Source organism: Artemia sp. Qi Xiang Cuo, chromosome 1 (genome assembly GCF_049724085.1).
Source record: "Artemia sp. Qi Xiang Cuo chromosome 1, ASM4972408v1, whole genome shotgun sequence".
Taxonomy (NCBI): Eukaryota; Metazoa; Arthropoda; class Branchiopoda; order Anostraca; family Artemiidae; genus Artemia; species Artemia sp. Qi Xiang Cuo.
This window is the reverse complement of record NC_142794.1, coordinates 48,348,813-48,355,712: the sequence shown is the minus strand read 5'-3', so window position 1 is coordinate 48,355,712 and position 6,900 is coordinate 48,348,813. Positions and strand designations below refer to the sequence as shown.

At 32.7% G+C, this 6,900-nt stretch overlaps 1 protein-coding gene across 2 annotated transcripts in view; it reads right to left on the bottom strand.

Moving 5' to 3' along the window:
- The window catches only part of Mic26-27 (MICOS complex subunit 26/27), a 44,696-nt gene extending 38,065 nt beyond the window's left edge, over nucleotides 1-6,631 (bottom strand). For both annotated transcript variants that reach the window (XM_089095287.1, XM_089095296.1), the window contains exons 1-2: nucleotides 6,539-6,631; nucleotides 1-18 (exon numbers count right to left, since the gene is read on the bottom strand). The exon at nucleotides 1-18 is cut by the window's left edge and continues 128 nt beyond it. In XM_089095287.1, coding sequence (XP_088951413.1) covers nucleotides 1-18; nucleotides 6,539-6,594 — 74 coding nt within the window. In that variant the 5' untranslated portion in view covers nucleotides 6,595-6,631. The remainder of the gene's footprint in view (nucleotides 19-6,538) is intronic.
- Nucleotides 6,632-6,900: the final 269 nt, after the last annotated feature.

Sequence of the window (6,900 nt, the reverse complement as noted above, 5' to 3'; positions counted from 1 at the left end):
GTTGTGATGTATTCATAACTAATCAAAATTATATATGATAACTTACTAAATAATAAGAAAGAACACAGAGATCACATAATAGCAAACAAAAAGTTATTATTTTATTTAACAGTGACATACCAATTAAATTTCACATCCCTACAAAACTGAATGTTAGAGGTTTCAGATTCATGATTCCTAGGGTGCTCTTTCTTTGTTTATAGACCAATGTTCCATTAAGTTTTGTACACTAGAAAGGTTGTAATCATGCTTTAAAGGGACCATTCTGGGTTGTATGTAAATACATACGGATTTCTGTTTTGGCACTTATGTCCCAATTCACTCTCAAAAATTTGAAAAATAATCTATTAAAAACAGATTTTTGCCAATAAAACAACTATACAAAAACATTAAAGCCCCTAGCTGACCCTGCAATTTTCCAATAAAAAAGAATAATAAGTTTGTATTGACAGACTCATTACTAATGGGAAAATTCTAGTGTCACCTTCTTCCTTAAAAGTTTAAAAGAATATTGCAAAGGAAATAGCATAACTCATTCATCAGAAAATCCTCCTTTAAGGAATATTATCCCCCTTCCCTGAAAAAAAGACTACTAAATTACATACATGTCATCTTTTAAACTACGCCCCTGATTAATTTTAAATAGCTCGTTCAAAAAGGAAATTTTTAGAGAAAAATTAAGAGCTGCATTAAGCTAAAGAGCAGTAAAAATAAAGTCGAATAGTACTTCAGACTTAAAACTAACAGAAATAACTATCAATAAATAAGAAGACCCAAAACAACAATAAATATTGTTTAAAGTCAAACTTAAAATGAATAAAAATTTTCACAAACAAGAATAGAGCTGACACCCCTAAGAATTCTAAATAAAACAAAATCATTTGCACTTTACTGAAAACAGTTTTTTTTCTTGTAATTTGTTTTCTTTTGTCAACAAAATCAACAAATAAAGAAAGAAAACGACCATAATAACAAAGACTACCAGAAGAATATAATGAAAGTAGATTGAATGTTTAATATATTATGATATTCATTCCTGGAATTCTAAGAAATTTTGATCTATGAACATTATAAAAGACAAAACGTTTAAATATATTTTGTTTCCAGTAAATTGCAAATGGTACTCTTTCCTTTAAAATGTTTAGGGGCATTATCCCTCTCATGCAGATTGTAACCATTTCTACACTTGTGTCTTTGTGTGGGAGAATTGATTCTGGTTCAGTTTTTAAATTATTTGCTCTTATATTACAATTTCTCTATCCCCACCTGTCAGGTTAGATGTTGCATGGCAGCCATTCATTTTTTATTTCATTTTACTCAATGATGTTTCCATTTTTGGGATTTACTAGGCAATGTCATGCTGTACTTTTGTCAAAACATTCTGTAATTCAGTTAACATAGGAATTAGCTGATTTACTTTAGTATAAAAAATATGCAGCTATGAAATACAAAAAAAACTATATTGGATAAAACACTTACTCGTCTAAGCTGTTGTGAATTCTAGTCAAAGCATGGCAGTCTTTCTTGTTCACATAATTTGAAGCTACAGTAAAGATATTTGCAATGGATATGCTTTGTCTCAAAATTTTTGACATGACTACTTTTGATGTTTGGTTTGCCAGTTTTGTCTTGGTGTTCCTAGCCCCAGTTTTGCTGGGATCAAATCAGCAAACAATATTCAGGCAACCAACAATAAAACAACATAACAAAGAGGGGGTTAAGCAATCCTGCAAATGTACTCAAATTCCTTGCTATGTTGTGATGTTCACCCTTCAATGCTGTTTGTAGCCTTCAATGGATAGAGAAACAAAAAGAGGCCTACAGTGGAGAATTACAAACATATCAAACGAAAGTTCTGCAGAATCAAGCATGGAACCATATCAACTATGGTGGATATCAATCATATACAAGCTGATGGTGGAGTCATTTAACCACAATCATATCAAATATAGAAAGGGTGGTTCTAGAAACTTCAGAGATGACTCACTTGATAGTAGTCTGGAATATATAGCACCTTTTTTAAGAGTCAAAAGTAACTGAAGATACCAACATCCTTCTGTGTCCTTTTTGCTACCTCCCCCCCCCCCCACAACTTCCTAAAACATCCAATCCAAATTTTGAGATATCTATTACGTTCAAAATAATTAAAACCTCAAAGAAATATACCTCTGGTGCATGAGCCCCACAACTCCTAGCCAAGAGCTGTTAATAATGTAAATTGTTTATAAAGCTTTCAGGGATTGTTCCAGAAGCACTAATTCCTGAAAATGTAAGGGGCAAGGTTTTTTATTTACAGAGATCCAATTAATAGATTTTTCAAAATCTAGGGGGGAGGGAGCATTTCCTATTTTTATGCAATTACTGACAAAAAAGTATTTCCACAATCTAGAGACTGCTTCCCTCTCAATTGGTGCACCTCTAGAATGTTTTCTCTGGGTTAAAAGGATCAACCATTTAACTTGTGGGAGGGAGGAGAGGTGCAAATGGACCAAAAACATTTTGTCCTTGATTATTTTGACCCTTACAACCACAATTAAATAGGCCCAACAGGAACCTAATGTGCAAAGTTTTCCAAGGCACGCCCCCCGCCAAAAAAAAAACAAAAAACAAATGGACCTAAACAATTTCTTCCCAGTTGAACCATAAGCTACATCCTTGCAGAAGGGAAAATAGAAAGCAAATTTTTGTTCTCCCAAATAGGGTCTCAACAAAAGATCACAAAAGTACTAACAAATTTTCTTTTTAAAACTTTGTTTCTTTTCTAATATGAAAGGACGGTTGCAGAAACTTGAAAGGGGGCTCACTCAACTGGAAACTGCACATTCTAATGGCCTTTTTGAACCTAAGTGATTAGTGGCAACCAGCCTCTCTCAGCTGCTCTTTACTTAGTTTTGCTCTTCTAACCCTTATGAGGCTGGATCAAAATCTTGAGAGAGATATTTTTTTCAGGAGCATTGAAAGGTCTGATGAGAAGGCCTCCACAGTAATCATCATAGGGCCAGGGGTAATGGTTCTTAATTATGCAAATTCTCCATTGTTCAGAGCCAGGATTAATCAGATAAGGCACCCAGTTTGGTTTTTAGTTGTTTAATAAACTAGGTCTTACAGATCACAGCATACTTTAGGAACAACATGCATACCTGAGTAAACCAAAAATATTCAATTTTCACAAGCAGTTTCAAATCATTTGCAATAGTGTAAGGAACCATGAGATGAAAGGATATAATAAAAGAAGACATAAAATCAAAACATGAGAAAACATGGATTTTGCCAGCCAGTTGCAAAATATGAAGACAAAGAACAAGCAAATATTTTGACAAGGAGCTCTGCCAAGTTGTCTTCAGTGCTAAAAGAAAACAACAAAATCTAACCTTTTGAAGTGAACTTGACAAGAAGAGAAAAGATACTGAATAAAAAGACCAGCCAGAAATCAATGAAAGAGAATTCACCAATTTGATTGAACAAGTATTAATTGCTTTGCAATAGATTTTGCCTGTCTGCAATTTCAGTTTTTATTAGATATGCAGACAGGTTGTCTTAAACTAGACTGGGCAAAAATATTATTCTGTTACATCCTATTTTAGCATGTTATAGTTCTCCATCTACAGGTGTAGGGAAGTTCTTATCCACTATTTTTAAACCTCTTTTAAGCACACAGGAATTTTACACAAAAAATTCCACAGATCTTGTTGACAAGTTAAAAAATCAAAGTATGACAGAAAATACTATCTTATCTAGTTTTCATGTACACTTCAAGCAATGTCCATAAATGTGAGCAGGCCTTGCAAAGAAAATTAGAGGAAAATTTTGCTTGGTCAGAATACAAAACCTTGGAAATTGACAAAATAATGATGCTTGTTTGTCTTTGCAACAAGTTCTCTTTGTTTTTTAAGTTCCAAGACAAAACTTTTTCCTTCAAATCATTGGCCTACCCATGGGCACTGTTTTGTCTCCTTATTTGGCAAATTCTTACATGGATTTCATAGAACAAACTGCTTTGAATAGTTTCCACTTAAAACACTATCTTTGGTTTTGCTTTGTTGATGATATTCTTTCTTTTTGTGAACATGGAAAGGGCTCTGTAACAGATTTTTGGCACATTTGAACTCTTTTGATTCAAATCTTCAATTCACAATAGAACTGGAAGATTCAGGAAAGCTCCCTTTCTTGGATGTTTTACTTACAAAAAATACTCCTAGCCTTGAATTTTCTATATAGAAAGCCGACCCATAATGATTGGTATCTATAATTCTTGTCAAATCACCCTCTTTCTGTGAAAAGAGGGGTAATAATCTCTTTAGTTGACAGATTTCTAAAAATCTGTTCAAATAATCATGTAAATTCTGAATTAAATTATCTTAAAGATATTCTATTCTGAAATGGCTATCCAATTAACCTTATTAAAAATATCATAGATAGACAATTAAAAAAGATAAAACAGGAAAATAGACAGCCTGTCCCCCTTGATTCAGTTACTCTGGCAATTGAGAACAAAACTTTTGCCACTTTTTTATACATCTCAAAATTCAGCAACAAACTTGGAGAAATTAAAAAACAATATAATCTCTCTGTTTCTTTCAGAACTGAACAAAAAGTTGAATGTTTCTTTAACTCAAAAAAGGATAAAACTGACCCTATACTGGGTAGTGGTGTCTACAGAGTTGCATGTTTATGTGGGAAATTTTACACTGGTAGGACCCATCAACAACTAGAGAAATGATTGCATGAACACAAAATTTCAATAGGTAAGCCCTGAGATTAGAAAATAAAAATGACAACTTTGATTCAGCTTTGGCCCTGCATAATTTTTGAAAATCCTGGACATTTAGTTCTTTTTGAAGAGGCAACCTTAATATCTAGCCCTATAGTAAATGGCCTACTGCAATCTTTTAAAGAGGAAATTGAGATCAAAATATATAAACAGAAATTTAGCTATAAATAGAGAAACAGGAGATATTTCCTTTGGCCCAATTTATAACAACTTAATATTAAAAGACTCAATCAATATTAATACTACTGCAGATTGGCCTATTGCAATCTTTTAAAGAGGAAATTGAGATCAAAAACATATAAACAGAAATTTGGCTATAAATAGAGACACATGAGATATTTCCTTTAGCCCATTTTTTATCAACTTAATATTAAAAGACTCAATCAATATTTTTACCCAGTCTAATTTAAGACAACCTGTCCGCATATCTAATTAATATCGAAATTCCACACAGGTAAAACCTATTGCAAAGTAATGAATATTTGTTGAATCAAATTGGTGAATTATCTTTCATTGATTTCTGGCTGGTTTTTGATTCAGTATCTTTTCTCTTCTTGTCAAGTTCACTTTGAAAGGTTAGATTTTGTTGTTTTCTTTTAGCACTGAAGACAACTTGGCAGAGCTCCTTGTCAAAATATTTGCTTGTTAATTTGCCACTGACTGACAAAATCCTCATTTTCTAACCAATTTGATTTTTTTTTTTACTATATCCTTTCCTCTCTTGGTTTCTCATGTCATGTGTAGCCAGTGTGGTCTTAGAATGTATTTATTTGCAATATCTTGGGAATGGCTTGGGAGATAAAAATAAATCTTTCAGGGAGTGTTGTGGGCAAGATCAAGAAGATATCAAATTAAGATTTGTGAAGGGAGAGAGGTAAACCAATAGATACTACAAGTATCAAGGGGTAAATTTTTTGCAGTTCATATTACTGACCTATGAATAAAATGAGTATACCAGTTTATGTCTTTTTTTATACTCTTTAATAATATAATGATTGCTTCTATCCAAAATTCAAATTTACCCACCCCTACCCCCTAATGTGCAAATAGGCTATATACCCTGAATTGTAACCACACAAAGAAGTTATCAACACTAGTTAAGTTATCTAAAAATGGTTAAAAACATATAACTAGTTTATAAACAAGTTGTTCAAGAGTAAAATATTCCAAAAATACTTATTTATAAGTATTTTTTATAAATTTATGTTGGTGGAGCAGAAAGCAGCTAAAACAATTTTTTCTGATCTACCAAAACACTTTTAGACTATAAGCTTGCTTGGGACTTATAATCTATGCAGAATTAAGTTGCAAGGCAGATCAAAAGGAACTAAAGGCTGCCATGTCATCAAAGTGGTGTATCTGTAGCCTCTTCAGAACCACTTGACGCATCAAGTCAAAATTAATATGTTTTATAGGCTATGTCAAAGAGCTAATAGTCTTTACTTGTATCAGAATTTATCCCAGGGACAAAACTGCAACCCTGTAAATAGCCTAGCCTATAGGCTATTACTCAAATTCTATTTAAGAAGAAACATTATCTCTGTTTGCAAGTGTACAGTTACCTTGTTTGCATTATTGGATCATCATTGCAGCTTTACCTAGGCTAAATAAATTCTGTCCTGGCTTTTGACTGGTTGGTCAAGGCTAGGCTATGATCTGTTGCAGGCCATAGCCTAGTTTTCACTGAATACTTTCTTGGCATGATGCTTCAAAAGTACATTACTTGAAAAAATAATATCCTTCCTATTGTGGAAAAAAAAATAGTACTTATAAATCTCTTCTGGTTCTTCATATATCGGTAGATCTTTGACAGGAAGAATCATTTTGTTTTCTAGTCTGGTTTTGATGTTTTAAATATTTTGCTTCCTCAAGATCGATGTTTGTAATCAAAATTTCTGTTCTAACTTGTCAGATTTCGATCCCAAATCTTATAATTATAGGCTTGCTGGCCTAATAGCACCCAGCTATTCTAAACGCTTGTCTTTGAGATCTGATAGTACTTTAGATGACTTTTTGACACTTTATTATGAATATAAAGTGAATCTAGTCAAACTCGCAGGATGCTGAATTTTTTTTAAGTTTAATTAAGGTTAATTACCATGGCTCAAAGTCTCACTACACTAATCACT